This window comes from Myotis lucifugus, unplaced genomic scaffold (genome assembly GCF_000147115.1).
Source record: "Myotis lucifugus unplaced genomic scaffold, Myoluc2.0 scaffold_20, whole genome shotgun sequence".
NCBI lineage: Eukaryota > Metazoa > Chordata > Mammalia > Chiroptera > Vespertilionidae > Myotis > Myotis lucifugus.
In genome coordinates, this window is record NW_005871068.1 from 5,017,168 (window position 1) to 5,037,905 (window position 20,738).

General features: G+C 38.6%; 1 protein-coding gene across 1 annotated transcript; it reads right to left on the minus strand.

Annotated features, from left to right (window-relative positions):
• Positions 1–18,655: 18,655 nt before the first annotated feature.
• Positions 18,656–19,699, minus strand: LOC102439081 (melanoma-associated antigen B10-like). The gene has a single exon (XM_006085680.1). It carries the CDS (start codon positions 19,697–19,699, stop codon positions 18,656–18,658), a length of 1,044 nt encoding a protein of 347 aa, XP_006085742.1.
• Between the last annotated feature and the right edge of the window lie 1,039 nt (positions 19,700–20,738).

Consider the following 20,738-nt stretch of genomic DNA (forward strand, 5'->3'; position numbering starts at 1 on the left):
CACTTCATCACTAGGGGTGCATCTTTACAAAAAAAACTTTGAAATTTTTCTGTAAAATATTCTGTTACTGTTCACTGACATGAAACTTTTAGAGCTTTTTTTTTTTAAAAAAAAAAAAAAAAGAATGTTAACTGGCAGAAAAATTGGAGATAAAGTCCAGAAAATGTATTACACATATGTATTTACTAAATAGTTGTTATCTAAATGCTCCACATTAGGAGAGATTGGAGTTATTGTTATACATGGCTTCTTGCCCTACTTAATTCTAGCAGAATCAGCCTCCTCCCACTTTGTTGTAGAGAAGGATAAAGAGTCTCAAGTCAGATCAAAGGCCAAGTTGTGACTATTGTGAGAAGAAAAGGATTGCATACTCTTTTTTTTAGCTACCTAGCCTCTCAAGATATAATGTTCCATTTGAAATATTTGTTGCATGAATGTCAAAAAAAGTAGCAGGTGATAAAATAGTGTCAATAGCTCAACTCTGGAAAATAGCTTTAAAAATGGAGGCCTATGGCAGCACAGATACTAAGTTCTTGCAAAACCTATCTTAGCATTCCACACTGATTCTTCCAGGAATAAAATTACTGACAAACTCTCATCTACTATTCAATCCCTCTTTGTAAATAAAAATACTTTTCATGTAACATGGGAGTGTAGAAAAAAGTGCTTTTAGATTTCATGTCTTAGATTTTGTTAAAAATTGGAGATGCTCTTGCTCCAATGTATTTTCCAAAGTAACACAAACTACTTGTTATAGGTATGATGGATGCAAATTAATTCTTGCAACCCCCCCCCAGGGGTATTTAAGTACACATTCTTTTACATAAATCATATATTAATATATACGAGATGACTATCTTTGAAAAGTTCTAACCTTGAATAGGCAAATCTAAAATAAATCCAGTATTAAGACCAATAACAAAACATATTCAAGTCACATGAACGGATAGTAGAACGAATTACTTATACTCATCTTTGAGCTTACAGTTCATTTCTAAGCCAATGTTTCAAATCAAGAACTGTATTTTGTAAGCCACTTTAATGTGGTATGATCAGCAGATTTTCTTCTTTTAAAAAGCTGAATAATATACCATCTTATCCATATACCACATTTTCCAAACCAAGACCTTTATATATTTTCTTTATTTTATTTCTGTAGAAGAGGGTATATGGGGGATAAATGGAGATGCAGACCAAGATCTTTAAAAGAGATACTCCCTCACTGAAGTATAGGAGTATCTGTTAGCCTATTTAAAATTTTGTAATCACTTGCATTAACACTAGTTTTTTCCCCCTTAAACTGTATCCTACTATTGAATAAATAATATCCTATTGCAGGGATTGGAATCACTCATTCTGAGAATCCAATATAGTATATTTAAGTTTTGTATGTACTGATGCATTGTACAGATTTTTTTTCATGGCAGAAGTTCAGTGCCTTTCGTTATATTTCAAAAAAGTGTTAGCAACTCCAAGAGAGTTGAGAAGTCCTTCCCTTGTATTTATTATACCACTGGAAATTTAAGTTAAATTCTAGGATTTGTTAACTGTATTTTGTTTATGATTCTGCAAACAGAAATTGACTCATTTGTATATGGCCAGGACAACTGACAGAGTGTGCCAATTCAAGTGTAAAGAAACATTTAATTTGGCCCAGAAATAAACCCACACTTTTATGGTCAATTAATACTTGACAAAGGAGGCAAGAACATGCAATGGGGTAAAGATAGTCTGTTCATTAAGTGGGATTAGGAAAATTGGACAGATATGCACAGAAAAATGAAAGTAGACCAACTTCTTAAATCATACACAAAAATAAACTCAAAATGGACTATACACTTAAATGTAAAACTTGAAACCATAAAAATCCTAGAAGAAAACACAGGCAGTAAAATCTCAGACATCTCTCATAGCATTATTATTTTTGATATATTGCCTCAGGCAAAGGAAATACAAGAAAAAATAAGCAAATGGGACTACATCAAACTAAAAAGTTTTTGCACAGCAAAGGAAACCACCAAAAAATGAAAAGACAAGCCATTGAATAGGAGAACATATTTGTCAATGATACATCTAATAAGGGGTTAACATCCAAAATTTATAAAGAACTTATACAGCTCAACCCCTCCCCCCAAAAAACCCACAAAAAATCCAATTTAAAAATGGGCAAAGGACCTACAAAAGACATACAGATGGTCAATAGACAAATGAAAAGACACTCAACATCACTAATCCTCAGAGAAATGCAAATTAAAGCCACAATGAGATATCACCTCATACTTGTCAAAATAACTATCATCAATAAATCAACAAACAAGTGTTGGTGAGGATGTGGAGAAAAAAACAGGGTATCTTCATACACTGTTGGTGAAAATACAAATTTGTGCAGACACTATGGAAAGCAGTATGGAGTTACCTCAAAAAATTAAAAATGAAACTGCCATATAACCCAGCGATTCGATTCCACTTTTGGGGATATATCTGAAGAAAACCGAAACACTAATTCAAAAGAATATATGCATTCCTATGTTCATTGCAGCATTATTTACAATAGCCAAGATTTGGAAGCACCTCAATTGCCCATCCACAGATAAATGGGTAAAAAATCAGTGGTACATTTATACAATGGAATACTACTTGACTGTAAAAAAGAAAGAATCTTACCTTTAGCTATAGCATGGATGGACCTGGAGAGTATTATACCAAGTGAATTTAGCCAGTCAGAGAAAGATAAATACCATATGATTTCAAGTCTATGTAGAATCTAATGAACAAAATAACAAAAAAAGAGAAACAGACACATAGACACAGAATAGACTGACAGCTGTCAGATAGGAGGTGGTTTGGGGGCTGGGTGAAAAAGCTGAAGGGATTAAGAAAAAACAACAACAAAAACCTCATAGACACACACAACCTTATGGTGATTGTCAGAGGGAAATGGATGTGGGGGGACATAAAAGAGGATAAAGGGGGGCTAAACGGTGATGGAAGGAGACTAATTGGCTGGTGCACACACAATGCAATATACAGATGATGAATTATAGAATTGTACACTTGAAACTTACATAATTTTATTAACCAATGTCACCCCCATAAATTCAATTTAAAAAGTATTGTGGAACATCCAGAGAATGGAAATTATTCAGTACTTAAAAAGAGGTGAGCTACCAAGCTATGAAAAGACATGGAGAAAACTTAAATTAATATTATGAAGTGAAAGAAGCCAATCTGGAAAGCCTACATCCTGTATAATATCAACTACATTCTGGAAAAAAACTATGACGATAGTAAAAAGATTAGCAGTGTCCAGGGTGAAGGGGAAGGGGTGGTTGAATAGACATAGCACAGAGAATTTAAAGGGCATTAAAACTATTCTATATAATACTAAAATGGTTGGTACATGTCATCATACATTTGTCAAAATCCAAAGAAAGCAGCACCAAGAGTGAACCCTATTGTAAACTATGAACTTTGTGTAATAACAAGGTGTCAATGTAGGTTCATTGATTTTTAATAAGTGTATCCCTCACTCTCTTATGAGATTTTGATGGTAGGGGAGGTTGTTTAAGTGTGAGGTCACGGGCTATATAAAACTAATTTCTATTCAAAAAAGTAAAATATAAAGTGAAAGAATGCAAATACTTTTACTTAGTTAAAATTATTCATTTCCAAAAAAATTAATACATCAGGTATATTGTTACATGAGGTGATGGATAGATATAGCATATAGATTATTTTCTGGGAATTTAAAAAAATCTATTCATATTAGAAATGCTTAAAATTATATATGAGTACATTGAATAGTATATAAATAATAGCATACATATATATGCATACTTATATATTCACACACACTTTGTACATTGATGTAAACTGCTTTTGGCAGCTAGTGAAAGAAAATACCACTTAAACATACCTGAATAATAAAGAATATTGGCCCTAGCTGGTTTGGCTTAGTGGATATAACATTGGCCTACAGACTGAAGGGTCCTGGGTTTGATTCCAGTCAAGGGCACGTGCCCAGGTTGTGGGTTCGATTCCCAGTAGGGGCTGTGCAGGAGGCACCTGATTAATGATTCTCTCTCATCATTGATGTTTCTATCTCTCCCTTCCTCTCTGAAGTCAATAAAAGTATATTTTTTTTAAAAAAGAATTTTAGTTGCCCATATAACTGGCAATAAAATTGTAAGTCAGGCTTCAGATTTGGCTTATGCCAATAACTTCTGCTTCATTTTCTTGAAATAATCTTGACATTAACCAACCCCTTTTTCTCTCTTTGGACTGGCAGCAGGATAACTGCAGCAGCTTTGGGCTCCACAATAGCATATAACAATTTGCAGAAGGTATGACATAGCTCTTGTGCTCCAGCAATCCAAGAGACTTTTAATCCACCCCCCCCCCCACACACACACACAGATTACCCACTTAAATCACTTGCCCACTTCTGTCCAGTTTCCAAGATGTAGTATGAATTCATTGGCTTAAGCCATTCAAGCTCGCACACCAATTATATGTGTGGGGTCAGATTCCTCTGAGGCACATGGAATGAGAGTATTGAATGTTTGATCTAAATTAAGATTCTGGCAAGCCCAGCCAGCATGGCTCAGTGGTTGAGCGTTGACCTTGACCCAGGAGGTCACAGTTTGATTCTCATCAGGGCATATGCCTGGGTTTCGGGCTCGATCCCCAGTGTGGGGCATGCAGGAGGCAGCCAATCAATGATTCTCTCTCATCATTGGTCTTTCTCTCTCTCTCTCTCTCTCTCTCTCTCTCTCTCTCTCTCTCTCTTCCTTTCTGAAATCAATAAAAATATATTTTTTAAAAATCAAGATTCTGGTAGGGCTCAAGGAGAGGGGAATGGATACTGTGAGAACTTCTACAATGCACACACTAATTGTATACTGCTGTATATTTTACTAGATCAATAATATTTAACATTTTGATGAGCAAGTACCTATAACTTAAATGATAAAATTATATTTTACTTGCTGTTCTGTCTTATGACTATGGTGAATTTCTGAATGCATCGTATTTTATTACTATTCCATATCTTCAAAAATGAAAATTCACTGAATCAAAAGAGGAAATATATAATTAGAAATAAAACGAATTCTAAATCTTGCATGAGTGTACTCTGCATGGGGAATTCTTGATGAATTCCTGTATCATGAGAGATAACGACAAGCTCAATTATTTCAAGTCAGGCTAAATCTCTCTACATTAAAAATGCTCAGATAAAAGTTCTTCAATTTATGGGTATTTTACCTAGAACATAGGCCTCGGCCTTTGAAATATGTTAAGTGAAGTTCATTTTGCATTATGCAATATAGTTCTATGAACTTTCTCACAAGGAGCTTCTAATTTGGTTTGTCTTTACAAGGTTGACAAGTTTTTAAAACTTTGTGTCAGTCCTTTCTCTATTTTTTCTCAAATACTTTCTTCTTCATTTTCCATTTTGTATCACATTGACCCCAGGAAAAAAAAATATTTCTCCCCCATTTCTGGGTCAGCTGGCGTCTACTGTATTCTGCCGATGATTAGACACTATCAGTGGGAGGAGGTGAAAGGGTATTTCTCACTGTCTCTGTCTGCCAATGGGGCATTTTCAGCAGCAGTTGCTTCTCCTCAGTTCTTATAAGAATTGATTCCAACTTCCTCCAGGAGACCCCATTTCTGGATGTCAGTACCCCCGCCCCCCGATTTCCTTCATCCCTTCAGCCAAAGCGTCTTTAGAGATTGTTAATCTGGGAGTTACCTCATCATCTCCTGCCTGTTTTTTTTCAGTAATCCCATCACCTGTGTAATCATTCCCAATATTAAATTTACTCTGTCTTAAATATTCTGAAAGGTTTCTGTTTCCAAAATGAAACATAGCTGGTGCATAATTAAACACGGTTTTATTTAATTACCTGTATTTAACCTTTTGTTGTATGTTTTCTGCTTCTCCACTCCCACACTTGAAATTGCACTGGCAACATCATTAGTGGCATAAATACTGCTAAATCCAATGAGTAAATTTTATTTTAGTTATTTTAAATATATTTTTATTGATATCAGAGAGGAAGGGAGAGAGAGGGAGAGGTAGAAACATCAGTGATGAGAGAGAATCATTGACTGGCTGCCTCCTGCATGCCCCCTACTGGGAATTGAGCCTGCAACCTGGGCATGTGCCCTTGACCAGAATCAAACCCAGGATCCCTCAGTCCTCAAACTGACACTCTATCCACTGAGCCAAACTGGCTAGGGGTCCAATCAGTGTATTTTAGTTCATTGGACACTTTGACTTTGTTTGACTGATGACTACTCACTTCCTTAAACTACTTATTCCCTTTAATTTTACAGTGCCCATCTTTATTATATCTATCACTCTGATCACCTTGCTTAATATCTTTCATGACCTATTACCTTGTTCAGTTTTTCTTAAACAATGTTGTTGTGTTTGCCTCATTTTTTTGCTCTACTAGGATGAACTTTCTTAATCTTAAGATTTCAAGTACCATTTAAATGCTGGTGGTTCTTAAATCTATTTCTTCATCACTAAACATATTATTGCACTTCCAAAACATATTACCTAGCACTTTCTGGATAATTTCCAAATTTGAACTCATTAACTCCTACTTTCTGAACACAGACACACATAGACACAGACACACACATGGACCCCAAAGAAACAAACCACAATAACTTGCTCCTTTTTATTGTTTATTATATAGATGACACCATAGTCTAACTAAACACCAAAGAGAAGAATGTGGGCTCTATTATTTACCACTGTATCTGCTATTAGTCTTGCTTCATGCTATGGATGCCTGTGTGTATTGCATAAAGACTGTATATGACTTCAAAGCTAGATTTCCAGCTTATCTCATTTCCTTTTCCCTGGATAGCTGGTTGTAGGGAAAGGCAGCTGCTGTTTCCTGAGGACCCTCAGGTGACGGTACAGAGTCCTCCTGCCAGAACTATCTAGAAACATCTCCTGCCAATAGCCAGGTGAGTGAGCTATCTTGGAAGCAGATACTTTAACCATAGTCAAGCCAGTTGACATGCAGCACTAGCTGACATCGTGACTCAACCGCAGAAGTGAATACCAGAGCCTGAACCACCTAGGTAAGCTGATCCAGAATCCTGACCCACATAAACTGTCTATATATATAAAAGCCTAAGCGACCAGACCACCAAACGACTGAACGACTGACCACCAGAGGACAGATGCTCAATGCACAGGATCAGGCTCTCTCCTGTCTGGATCAGGCCTGCGGGGATTGGGCAGAAACTGGCTATCCGACATCCTCTGAGGGGTCCCGGATTGCGAGAGGGAGCAGGCCAGGCTGAGGGACCCCACTGGTGCACAAATCCATGCACCGGGCCTGGATAATGAGATAATGAATGTTTATGTTGTTTCTAGCTGCTAAGTTTGGGGCCAATTTGCTATGTGATAATGGATAACCTAAACAACTACTTTGTCTGTTTTATTCCTTACTAATCACCAAGTTGTGTTAATATCATTGCCCAAATATTTCTGGTATCCATCCTTTCATAGTCAAGGACTGCTGCTCTAGTCAGGTACTCATCAACTCCGGCCTGGATTCAGCCCTCAAAATTATCTTTTCTTCTAATGTGCTGCTTTTCAAATTAATTCCCCACTCTACTTTCTAAGGAAGTTATATAGAATTCAAATTAACCATTCCACTTTTATACTTAAAAAATTCCAATGATTCTTATATATTAATTCAAAAGTTTTTGTTATGATGTAAAAAGCCTAAGGAATAGGCAGTCTGCAACCTGGAAGAGGAATCTCACCAGAACCTAACCATGCTGGCTCCTCAATCACAGACTTCCATCCACCAAGCTGTGAGAAATAACTGTTTATTGTTTAAGGCACCTTGTTTATGGTATGTTTGTTATAGCAGCCCGAACTGAATAAGAGAATGTGTAAGAACAAATATTTCTCATTGGTTTTGAATAGAAATGTACAAGTGTATGCTTTGTGTATAATTTGCAAGTCTAATGGAGCAAATAGACTCATGAGTGAAGTTTTCCAAACTGCAAAAATAGTTATATATGAGAAAGGGGGGTGGGCGGGGAGAAAGGAAGGGAAGAAGAGAAAGAGAGAAAAGACAGATTTAGACAGAAATAGTGGTGGGTCAAATTACTACAAGGCCAGTGGCTCATTTTATATGCTAAGTGATCGATGAACATTTCTAAAGGTAAGTAAACAAATAATATTTCCTGTAACATACATGATTTACAAGATTGCATGGATAAGCAGATTTATATATCTTACTTCTTTGCACTACTTATTAAGCAAAAGAGAGTCCTCTAACTAAGGCAATAGATTATGTATAGTTCGATTTTAAATAAATTTTTCTTACATAGTACTTTCTTTACATTATTCTGAGTTAATCAGAATATATTATCTAAAATTCACTTCCTTATTTTTAATGAAATATGTGATAACAATGTCAGCATTTTATTTTTTAAAATATATTTTATTGATTTTTCACAGAGAGGAAGGGAAAGGGATAGAGAGTTAGAAACACGGATGAGAGAGAAACATCGATCAGCTGCCTCTTGCATGCCCCCTACTGGGGATGTGCCTGCAACTGAGGTACATGCCCTTGACTGGAATCGAACCTGGGACCCTTCAGTCCGCAGGCTGACGCTCTATACACTGAGCCAAACCGGTTAGGGCCAATGTCAGCATTTTAAATCAAACAATAAATATAATTGTAATTTGCCATTTTTCAATTATCAGTTTAAAATGATCAAATTTTATAATACTTAATGTCCAAAATGGTAAACATATGTATTTCAGGGATTATGTCAATCATTTCGGTACATTCAGTATCTAAAAAAATGCCTAGTCTTTAGACACTCCATAAATATGGTTTGAATAAGAGTGAATTGATCAGTAAGTATGATTATATCATTGATATATGAACATATTATATTTGGGCTAATATGAGTAGATTATCATTCATTTAAGGTTTGAGTTTTGATCCAATTATCTGAAGAAATAAACATTAAAAGACTAAAATATATTTTAATGAATGTACACTGTAACTTAGATTGCAACAAATTTTAATAATATTGATCAGGGTCACAGACATGGTGGTTAGTGACATCAAGGTCTAAGAGGTGAGAGAATCCTATGAAACACTTTTCTCAGGGATGGGGTGTGGGATGGGGAGATATATGCTGGGACAGTGAGGTCATTAACTTTGAATGATGTCTAAGATATTAAATAGGATTGCTGATCTGTTTAGTTTTTATCAACCTTAATATCTTGCTATACAAAGGAGAACATTATAGGTGTGGATGAAAGAGAAATGAGAGATGCCTCCAACTGAGAGTGACAGTTGATAAGACTGCAGAAACTGGAGAGGGCAACAACTGTGTCAAAAAACATTATAATTGAGGGAAATCAGAGAGTAATTTATATTCTTTAGGAAAATTTAATTATGCCAGAAAATATTAATGATCTCTAGCACAAAAATATAAAATAATTTCATAATATTTTCTTCAGTCATTAATAAAAAGTAAAATTTTGTTTAAGGTACTCTGGGTTATAAAGTAATTGAAAATTAAGAGAAGCACTAAAAAGAGTTTATTTCTGAAAAATGTTGAAGACACACTTATGCAATGAGTTCATTAGAAAATGTGTTGTTTCTAAATTACATGAAAATGTCCTTGAAAAACAAATATAAAAAACTATGATTCCCTTCTAAAACAATAATAAAATAATTTATAATATATACATAATATAAAATATATAAAACAAAGATAAAATATATTTACCTGTTTTTAATAAAATATAGATGTATAAATAATATAACCATATAACAAGATAAAGAATAATTAAAAAGCAACTTTTCCTACTGAATACTTGCAATATTTGCTTCACTGCTATTTCTTAAATATTTAAAATATGCGCAAAGTTTTACCTTTCATCTCATTCCCATTTCTAGCTCCTAAAATAGCCCTTATATTGCAGTTGATATATACCCATCCCATGCAAAGTTTACATTTTGCATAAGCATGTGCATACATACAACCATAATCATCATAGTAAATAAGGCTGACATTTATTGAGCATAAATCTGTTAAAAGCACTGTTTTTTATACTTTGCAGGAATTAATTTATTTAAACTGTGTAACTCCTTATAAGGTAAATTCTATTATTATTCCTATTTTAAAGATGAAATTAAGGTACAGAGAGTATAAATAAACATATATCAGATGACAGGACATAGATTCAAGATTTGAACCCAGCCCTGGCCGATGTGCTCAGTGGTTAGAGCTTAGGCCCATGCACCAAAGGATTATGGGTTTGATTCCAAATCAAGGGCACACACCTGGGTTTGCTCATCTGCAACCAATATGTCTCTCACATGGATGCTTCTCTCTCTCTCTCTGTCCTCCCTACCTCCCTCCCTTCCACTCTTTCTGAAAAAGCAATGAAGAGATATCTTCTGGGTTTAAATATACTTAAACCCAGATAGTCTGCTCTACAGCCTGTAATTTTAACCATTAATTACACTATTTTCTTAAAAAATAAAATGCTTATTTTTAGATAATTATGGGTTTATATGAAACTATAAGAAACAATGCAGAAAGATCCTGTGTACCCTGTACGCAGTTTCCCCCAATGACATTTGTAAAACATTACTATTATGCATCAAACAGGATATTGAAATTAATACAGTCAAAATACAGACTAATTCCATCACCACAAGGATCCCTTGTATAGCATAGTGTATCTATCACCCCCCTGCCCCTGTGCCATGGAAACCACTGGCCTCATGTCCATTTCTATAATCTTGTCATTTAAACAGAATGAATAATACAGTTTGTAATTTTGGGGGGAACTGGCTTTTGTCAATCAGGATAATTCCCTGGACACTATCCAGTAGTTTTTGCATCAATATTTCATTATTTTCTATTCCTGAATAGTATTCCATGATATGGATGTACTACGGTTTGTGTAGCCATTCACTCATTGAGGGACATCTACATTGTATCTAGTTTTTGGTTATTACAACCAAAGATGCTATGCATAGTCAATTAGTGCACAGGTTTTGTATAAACATAAGTTTTCATTTATCTGGGATATATTCTCGAGTGCAATTGCTGCCCTGACTGGTTTGGCTCAGTGGATAGAGCGTCGGCCTGCGGACTGAAGGGTCCCGGGTTCGATTCCAGTCAAGGGCATGTAACTTGGTTGCGGGCACATCCCCAGTGTGGGGTGTGCAGGAGGCAGCTGATTGATGTTTTTCTCTCATCAATGTTTCTCTCTATCCCTCTCCCTCCTCTCTGTAAAAAATCAATAAAATATATTTTTAAAAAAGAGTGCAATTGCTGAATTGTACAGTAATTGTTGCTTAGTTTTATAAGATGCTGTCAAAACATTTTCCAGAATGGCTGGACCATTTTACATCCTCACCAGCAATGGATGAGTGATCTACTAGTAGTTTCTCCACCTCATGCCTAGCATTTGGCATTTTCATTATATTTTTATTTTAGCTATTATGATAGATATGTAGCAATATCTCCTTGTAGCTTTAATTTGCATTTGCCTAATGGCTGATGAGGTTGAAGACCTTTTCATGTGATTACTTGCTATCCATATGTCCTCTTCAGTGAAATGGCATTTCACATCTTTTGCCCATTTTCTGATTGGACCGATTGTTTTTACTGTTGATTTTTGAAAGTTGTTTACATATTCTAGATACAAGCTCTTTGTTGGATATCTTGTCTCTCCACCCTCTTAACAGGATCATTAACAGAGCAAATGTTTTTCATTTTAATGATATCTAGTTTATCTATCATTCTTCCCTTTAATGGATCATGGTTTTAGCCACTGGAGACAGCTTGGTGGGCCTGAAAGTTGGATGGAGTGAGGTCTCAGGGAATCACCAGGGTGAGGTGAACAGTGTGAGCCAGGATGATGGAGACTCAGATATGGGGCCAACCTGCAGGCTTTGTTGAGGGAGGGTTCAGAAAAGGAGCAATGGGCCCTGGCCAGTGTCGCTCAGTGGATAGAGTGTTGGCTCTCACACTGCAGGGTCATGGAATCAACTCCTGGTCAATGTGCCTGGGTTGCAGGTTTGACCCTGCATGCGAGAGGCAACCAATCAATGTGTCTCTCTCACATCGATGTTTCTCTGTCTCTTTCCCTCCCTTCACTCTTTCTAAAAATCAATGGAAAAAAAATATTCTCCAGTGAGGATTAACAACAAAAAGAAGAAGAAAAGGAGCAATGACCTATGCCAACACTTTTGTTTGGCAGAAAGCTGCCCCCCTAGCTCTCCCCCTGATGCCAGACAATTCAGTTCCTCCCCATGTGTTCCTGGTGTCTTTCAAGCTGCTGGCCCAGTGCTGGCGCTCAGAGGGAATGAGTCTGAGTAAGTCCATGTGCAGGCCCTTTTAGAGGAATGCCGGGGACTCCAGCAGTCCTCTGTCTCACTCAACTTCAATCCCTGCTGGTTTTTACAACCAGAAGTTATGGGGACTTCTCTTCCTGGCATCGGAATCATGGGCTGGGGGAGGGGAAGCTGGGGAGGTGCTGGGACCCCTCACTCCTCACAGGGGACCTCTGCAGCCAAGGTGTCCCTCCTGATTTTTGTCCACCACACATGGGTGTGGGGCCAGCCCATTCCTCATCACCAGCCCTCTTACCAGTCTCAATGTGGCTTCCTCTTTAAATCCCTAGTGGTAGGACTTCCATTCAGCTAGATTTCAGGCAGCTCTGAAAATGGTTGTTCTGTACTTCAGTTATAATTTTGATGTGGTTGTGGGAAGATGGGAGTACCTACACCTCATCTTGACTAGAAGTCTGTATTAGGTTTTTATTAATGATTTATAAGAGTTATTTGCTTTGGTATCTCTAACACATATGTGATATGTTTTGCAGATAATATTTTTGTATATGATATCATACTTTATAAATTCTGCTATAACTGGCTGTTTTGTTCAATGTATTTTTGAGATTCATCATGTTGAAAGATGTGGCTTAATTCCACCTTTCGCATTTTATAAAAATAACATACTTTGTCTATCTATAACCTTGTTGATAAATATATACATTAAGGTTGTTTCCATTTTGTTCATTTTTATAAACACTTTCCTGTATGTGTTTTTGGCATATATGTAAGAGTTTCTCTAGGAGTAAAATTATTAACCTTTAGACTGTTGGCAGAATATTAAGATGTGTCCCCAAGATTGTCTTCTCCCAGTTACTCAATATAACATTAATCTAGGTAGTGTGATGAAGAGATTTTGCAGATATCAAATAGTTCCTAAATCATTTGACTAAATGTCCTCTTAAAAATAAATAAATTTAGCATGTTAAAATGAATTGACTGTAGTCCCTGCAAATTCTACCCTGGGGTTAGTAATTCTAAATTTTCTGCCTCCTCATCTTTTTTATATCAGCCATTGCAATTGGTATATTGACTCTAATCTCTCTTTAATAGAATGGCATTTTGGTGTTTTTTTATTATGACTGATACAAATTTTCTTGCTGTATTTATCTCTGTTTTTAAATTTTTCAGATAGTATTTCACTCTTGCTCTAGAAATGATGTGGATCTATGTATTTCCATTACTACAGAAAAAAATAATTTTCCATTTCCTTTATCTTTCTCTTGTACATAATGTGCCATCTATTTTTAAATCAAAAGCATGCAAACAAAAACAGCGTATTTTTTTAGAGCTACAGAAATAAAATAATTTTGGGAAGAACCCACTAGATATCATTCCTATTGTTACTGAAATGACATACTGCCTAATGCCATGGGACATAATTTTCTTCACTGTATACACTTATGTGTAGCCTTAAGAATATTGGAAACTGAACCTGACTCACCTTGCAGGGATGCATTATGTTTAAAGTACACCCGGTTCTTTATTTTTAAAGAAAAAATAAAACAACCCTGCAAAATCCTTCTATAAAGTAATTCGTCTTTGAAGTCTTCCTTCTCCTTTACCTCTTCTCTTTTTCACCTTTGCCTTCCCTATCTTCTTACATGTCCCATCTCAATAATGCAAACACAAAGAAGAAAGGCACTTGTAACCTTGGTATATGTATATATCTGCACTACGACCTAGCAAAGAAGGCTCCTCTCAATATCCCTTGGTGACAGATCCTATTCGCTGGGGAAAGATAGATAAATATGCCCAAGACCCAGTGAGCCAGATGGGAGGAAATGATTGAAACTCTTGCAGCATCCTTTTGGAGGTCAAACATGGTCAGAAACTCAGTGATGTTTTGTGATGGTTCTAGATAGGATCTGCTGGCAGGAAAGGCCACATAGCACAAGGTCATATGTGCCATGCAAAAGGGGGTAAAGAAGTTGATCTAGGCCAGTGGTTGGCAAACACATTAGTCAATAGAGACAAATATCAACAGTACAACGATTGAAATTTCTTTTGAAAGCCAAATTTTTTAAACTTAAACTATATAGGTAGGTACATTGTTATTAACTTAATTAGGGTACTCCTAAGGCTTAGGAAGAGCCACACTCAAGGGGCCAAAGAGCCGCATGTGGCTTGTGAGCTGCAGTTTGCAGACCACGGATCTAGGCCAGTGATGGCGAACCTTTTGAGCTCGGCGTGTCAGCATTTTGAAAAACCCTAACTTAACTCTGGTGCCGTGTCACATATAGAAATTTTTTGATATTTGCAACCATAGTAAAACAAAGACTTATATTTTGATATTTAATTTATATATTTAAATGCCATTTAACAAGAAAAATCAACCAAAAAAAATGAGTTCGCGTGTCACCTCTGACACGCATGTCATAGGTTCACCATCACTGATCTAGGCTCTATATTAGGGAAAGAGCAATTTAACTTGAGAAACAAAAATTAGGTTCCTGCAGACATAAACATCTGAGGACTTGCGTGTTTGATTTGATTTCAAGTTCAAGAAGCAAGTTGCACCTGCTCCATAAACTTTAAACAAAGTAGTAGATGTAAACTATGGATTCAGTGGCCTGTCCCATATAGGACACCCCTTTAAAATTCTTCTGCAGGAAACATAGTCAGTAATATTGTAATAACTATGTATGGTGCCAGGTGGGACTGGGAATATCGGGGGAGGAATTTTGTGAAGTATATGATTGTCTAACAATTATGCTATGCACCTGAGCCTAACAGAAAATAATATTGAATGTAAACTGTAATTTAAAAAAAGTTTTAAAAATTAAAATGTTCTCCTGCAATTATGGTTGTTTCAAAAAGTCCTCTTTAGCCTCAGGGTTATAAATCAAGGCCCTGCAGATTTCATACGAAATCAGAGTCTACCTACCAGCTGATCTGGCTAAAAAACTTTTGATTTTGGTGCAGGCAGCCAGAGGGGCTGAGGAGAGGTGTGCAAACGTCCCCATCTGAAGTGAGGAATCCATGGAAAGGGCCGCTGCTGTCAGAGGGGTCCGCAGAGAAGGAGGGACTCTGCAGGGAGTTGGGAGGCTCCAGGTTGGGGAGGCAGGGGGCATGGGCTGTGTGTTCAGGGGAGCAGGGTGCAGCCTGCAGGGAGGATGTGGAGAAGAGCTGGATGGCAGGACAGGTTCCAGTGTGGACAGGAGGCAGGCGCCCTGGGGAAGACCCAGGGGAAGGGCGCTGTAATGCAGGAAAGGGCTGGGGCTGGGCACTTGTGCTGGGCCCAGGGCAGAGCAGCTCTCCGGGAGCCTCAGGGGAGGGGGCAGGAGGCCCCTGGGTAAATGACCCACAGACAATCCCTACACTGTGCTTCATTCTCATTTTCACCTTCATTCTTTTTGTTGTTGTTAATCCTCACCCAAGGATATTTTTCTTATTGGTTTTCAGAGAGAGTGGAAGGGGGAGGAGAGAGAGTGGAAGGGGGAGGAGAGAGAGAGAGAGAGAGAGAGAGAGAGAGAGAGAGAGAGAGAAACATCGATGTGAGAGAGACACATGGATTGGTTGCCTCCCGCACACACCCGACTGGGGCTGGGGATTGAACTGGTAACCCAGGTAAGAGCCCCTTGACCAGGAATTGACAGGCAGATGCTCTAACCACTGAGTAACACCCTCCAGGGTATACCTTCATTCTTTAGTCTTGCTCTCAGTACTTTAACCACAAGGTCCTTCTTTTCATTGCCTGAGAAACATTGTGGAGTAGGGAGAAGAGAAATAAATTGGTACACCAAGTCCATCTTAGCAGGGGAGTAGTGGCGCGTTGTGGGCTCTGGAAGTATCAGACTAGGTCTTTATTCTCAGGCTTGTCTCTTAGGAGCAATGTGAACTCATGAAACCTGCAAAGCTATGTGAGCCTCAGGTTCTTCATCTGAAATGGGTTTGGCCCATGTTTACCTTGCTCCCTGGCTCATGCTTACCTTGTCACCTTGGACTGCTGGAATGTAATTAATTTTTGTAAGACACCTGGTCCAGTGACTGGTATGTACTGGGTCTTTGATAATTAGCGATTACTAGTATTATAATTCTGACCTCAAACACCACCAACCTCACAGCTTGGAATTTTTAATTGTATTTTTATCCTGAAGATATCAGACGACATACAGCCCTGTAGGACATCTATACCAACACAGCCAAAGTGTTTCTTATCAAGTCAATTAATTAACTTGCTAAGGAACATTTGAGAATAGTTTATAAGCAATTAAGAAAAACTTCCCAGTGGATACATACAAGGCTCTTGTAAAATGAGTCAAGCGCTAACTGGTTCACTCTCATCGAAACATCTATCCCTCACCTTCAGTTTGCCAATTTATACCCAAGATAACCTAAACACCCTATACACAGTGAGCTTCTTCTCCAGCCAGCAGGGTGGCTTTTGAGCATCACATGTTAAAGCAGTATCACCGTTACTTCTCAAAGGTTCTGTGGAGATGTATATATAACACATAGTTTATGGCAGGGGTCCTCAAACTTTTTAAACAGGGGGCCAGTTCACTGTCCCTCAGACCATTGGAGGGCCGGACTATAGTTTAAAAAAAACACCTATGAACAAATTCCTATGCACACTGCACATATCTTATTTTGAAATAAAAAAACAAAACGGGAACAAATACAATATTTGTATTTGCATGTAGCCCTTGGGCCGTAGTTTGAGGACCCCTGGTTTATGGACTTCCATCTGCACTGGGACAAAAGAACAAGGCACATCCCATTCCTGCCGCAGATGGAAATTTCTTGCTGGTTAATCTATGTCTTAAAGTGACTGCTAGAAGCAGTTTACCATTGCAGGCTTTAGTCTCTCAACTCTGGACTCACTTTTTGAGGGACTGGCCATTGTCTACCTATTCCACAGCCTCCTCATCTGACCCACCACCCAGCTGAACATAATTTACTTTATTTTAAATTTAATTATATCGTTATTATTTTATTTTTAAATTAAATTATTTTAAAATATATTTTATTGATTTTTTTACAGAGAGAAAGGGAGAAGGATAGAGAGTCAGAAACATCGATGAGAGAGAAACATCGATCAGCTGCCTCCTGCACACTTCCTACTGGGGATGTGCCTGCAACCAAGGTACATGCCCTTGACCGGAATCGAACCCGGGACCCCCAGTCCACAGGCTGATGCTCTATCCACTGAGGCAAACCAGTTAGGGCTAAATTAAAATTTTTAACATAAAAGTGACTCACACCCAAAGACTTACAGTTTCCCAAGGCCCCAAACCCGCTTGCCTCAGGACATTTACACATGACTGTTCACATCTAGATCCTCTCATGTCCTCTCTCCTGCTCTGGAATTGTCCTTAGGTCTTAGGGTGTTTCTCACCATCTTCCTGACATGACAGCTGCTCCTAGACTCTAACATAGTTTGGGCATGGTCGGTCTTGTTGATACTGACATACCCAGAAGTAGCAAGAAGCCTACCAAAGAGTAGATGCTCAAGGAATGTGAGAAATAAATGACACCATGTGCAAGAGATCTACTTTATTATGATGAAATTAAGTCAACATTCTTGAATAATCTAAACACATCCAAAAATAGCTCTCTTCATATTACAGAACAACAGACTAAAAGTGGTAGGAGAATGCAAAAACTTATCATCCTTTAATTTATTTCTATACTTCTTTATCCCAACTATTTTAATGCGGAGTTCTTTCACATTTCCAAGAACATGCCCAGTCAATACACTACTGTCATCTTGTTTCAAATAACTAAACAGAAAATTTCCGCATTTGTTCTTAAAATGGCACAACTATTTTTTGCAATTTTAAAATATAAATTTTTTAGGCTAATTATTAGATGCATGAACTACTGAGAAAATTCAAAATCGTAATATTCTTTCCCAAATGAGTAATTGACTTAATAATTTTTTCCCAGGGGGGTAAGAGATCAACCGAAGGACTTGTATGCATGCATATAAGCATAACCAATGGACATAAGACACTGGGGGGTAGGGGGGGCCAGGGGATTGTCAAGGGCGGGGAAGAAAAAAAGGACACATATGTAATACCCTTTGTAATACTTTAAGCAATAAAAAAAAGAAGCTAGTTAAACCTTCTATTAAAAGGAGCAACGTTTAGACAAATATGCAAATTATTATACAGAACAGGAAACATAAACATGTCATAAACTCTGGTCTCTAAACTGACGCCAACCTTCCACTAATGAGAACATTAGCTGTTCTCCTAAAAAACCTGGTAAATAACCTTCCTCAGCATTTACTTGGGCAAGGAAAGGCTGTTGGCCATGGCCTTGGAGCGTGCACTGGCTATGGCAGCAATTTGAGCCCTGGCTGTAGATCTGGCTTGGGCTCTCTCTTTCTCATCTCTCAAAGCCTCTTCATAATAGGGTGAGAAGGCACTGGGGGAAGTATGATTAACCTTGGCCACAAACTCCAGGACTTTCATCTTGGTGGTTTCAGAGTAGGCTCTTGGACCCCACAGGAACTCATAGCATGGAGGATCACGGTCGGGCACCTGGCGGTACACCAGGTAATCATCTTTCACCAAATCTTCTGTGATGAGCTTCTTGGGATCCCCAAAGATGAAGTGATTCCTCCCATCATGTAGCCCCATCATATTCAGCACCTTCCAGACGTCCTCTTCAGTGGCGCAATTACCTTTCATGAAGATCACACCCAGGATTGTCATCAGCACACCTGTCTTGGGCACACCTCTGTGTTCTCGCGAATCACAGCTTAGTTCCAGTTTGTTGATGAGGACATAGGTATTTCTGTTGGGATCCATTTCCTTCATATCAAGGCCAAAGACCAACTCCAAGTGCTCAGAAGCTCTCTTGAAGATCTCATGGAAGTTATGCTTGTAAACCTGGATTACATTTCTTAGCATATCTACCTTGGTAATGGGCTCCTTCCTTTGATACTTGTACAGCAGGTAGTGCACCAACATAACCACCTTTTCATCCAGAGGGCCTCTGTACCAGTACTCAGCGATATCATTGGCATGTAAGGCATTTAGCGTTTCCTCCAACTGGTCGCTGGCACCTTCAGCAAATCTTGTGCTTGAAGCAGCCTCAGCACTGGCGGTGGTGGAGTGGACTTCCCCAAGCACTTGAGGACCGCTGGGTGTTCCACTGGCAGGTGAACTCCGAGGATCATCTTTGACATCAAGAGATGGGGAAGAAGAGGACTCTTCTTCCTCCTCTGATACAGTGGCCTGAGCATCCAATGGATTCCAACTCTCTTCTCTGGCCTGGCGGCGTTTCTCACGGGCACGAAGCTTACTCTTCTGTCCCCGAGGCATGATGACTCTAGTCAGGGACAGCAAGCAGGAGTGTGGAAAAGAAGGCGACCTGGAGGAAAGAAGATGAAATGGTGTGATACCCTTGGCAGGGAGATACCACCTGGGACTTTATTGACAGCTATCTCTGCAGGTTAACTTGAGGGCACTGCTCTTGGAACCCAAGAGACTCCTCTTCTCTGAGCTGCCTTTCCCCGCAGGACTCTGTAAGGGTAACTGGAGTTTTCCTTAGGCTGCAACCTTCCAGCCCTACCTACGTCCTAATGGAGCTGATACAGGGTCTGTCAAGTCCAGGCTCTGTGTAGCCTCTCCTATTTTTGAGTAGCAGGTGTGTTTTCTTTTGTTTGTTTGTGTGTGTTTTTTCAGTTCACAGTCAAGGCCATTACTTCCACTTCCAGGATCTGTAGTGCTCTCTTAATTGAACTGCTTTGATGCTGACCCCTCATTCCAAAGCCCTTACCTCCCTGATACTGTGGATGAAGAACTGAGGAGGAACCTCATCTGAGCACAACTGTCTGGGGATACTCTGGGATGACAGCAACCACTGAGCTCTATGTGACCCTCTGTCCTCACTCAGAGTCCTCACCTTGGTTTTTTGCAGGGTCTTGGACTGCTCCCTTAGCTGATCTTAGACATATCCCCTTGGAGCAAGGCTACCATATTCCTGAATGTCCAGAGGAGGAGTTTAGGAAGGCCTCAGTTTTACATATCTTCCCCAGGGACCCCACCAGGAATGATATCACATACAGGGCTATATGAAATACCGTCTGTTCTTTGATGAGTGGTCCCCTCAATCCTTAGGTTGCTTATGTGGCTCCTTCCCTTGATTGCCTAGTATCCTCTCTTCTTCAAGCTTGAAGCTTAGAACAATCAGACTAAGGCTCTCATGCACCTGATATTCTAGACTATGGGGGGAGGGGAAAGGTCAGATGACATATCTCCCCAGGGCTGAACACAGAGGAAGGGCCTGACACTATGTACCCTCCTCAGTCCTCACTTTAATATCTAGAAGGGCCTAAGTAACTTCCTTTTAATTGGATCC